At 70.4% G+C, this 790-nt stretch overlaps 1 protein-coding gene across 1 annotated transcript in view; it reads right to left on the bottom strand.

Moving 5' to 3' along the window:
* Positions 1-407, bottom strand: part of TRMU (tRNA mitochondrial 2-thiouridylase) — a 32,780-nt gene extending 32,373 nt beyond the window's left edge. Inside the window, exon 1 of the mRNA XM_004380064.2 lies at positions 303-407. Coding sequence (XP_004380121.1) covers positions 303-384 — 82 coding nt within the window. The 5' untranslated portion in view covers positions 385-407. The remainder of the gene's footprint in view (positions 1-302) is intronic.
* Between the last annotated feature and the right edge of the window lie 383 nt (positions 408-790).

Here is a 790-nt window from a genome sequence, read left to right as displayed (position 1 = left end):
AGGAGGAGGGTGGCACAGAGCAGAGGGAGGTGAGGACAGGGGAGGAAGGTCACACAGAGGAGAGAGGGAGGTGAGGACAGGGGAGGAGGGTCGCAGAGAGGGAGGTGAGGACGGGGGAGGAGGGTCGCACAGAGGAGAAGGAGGTGAGGACAGGGGAGGAGGGTCGGACCGAGGCGAGATCGTGAGGCCGGCTGTCCCCTCCCCATTCCCGCGCACTGCGACCCGACAGGGGACTATCTGCCCGAGGCCGCGCAGGACGGGGGATCCGGGACGGAGGCGGGCGACGGGCCTGGCCGCCTCACCTCTCCGCTTCAGCAGCAGCGCGGCCACGGCGCTGTCCACTCCGCCCGACAGGGCGCACACGACGTGCCGGGCCGCCAGCATCCACCCGCCTGGCCAACTTCTCCAGAGGCTTTTGACACCACTTCCGCTCCACGCCGGAAGTCCCTACCCGCGGCGGCGTCCTGCGAACTGAGCCCGGCCGGAAGCGTACTCTCTGCGCGCCGGCGTTCCGCAGCCCCGCGGAGAACCGCCTGGCGCGTCCGGAAGCCGGCCTCTCCCCCCAGCAGCCCCTCGGCGGGGCAGTCTCCCTCCGCCCCGCGGGCACCGCTCGCGGCCTCGGCCTTCGTTCTCTCCTTCCTTCCGCTGTGCCTAAGCGCGGAGTGTGGGAAGGCAGGAGGGTATAAATGAAAGCAAAGGAAGGGGCCCAGAGAGGAGACCTGGACAGAGCAAAGAGGGACCAGCGGCCACCGGGCCGGAGGCTGGGGGAGTCCTGGTGGCGGTCAGGGTG

Source organism: Trichechus manatus, unplaced genomic scaffold, assembly GCF_000243295.1.
Source record: "Trichechus manatus latirostris isolate Lorelei unplaced genomic scaffold, TriManLat1.0 scaffold00069, whole genome shotgun sequence".
NCBI lineage: Eukaryota > Metazoa > Chordata > Mammalia > Sirenia > Trichechidae > Trichechus > Trichechus manatus.
This window is presented reverse-complemented; position numbering and strand designations above follow the sequence as displayed.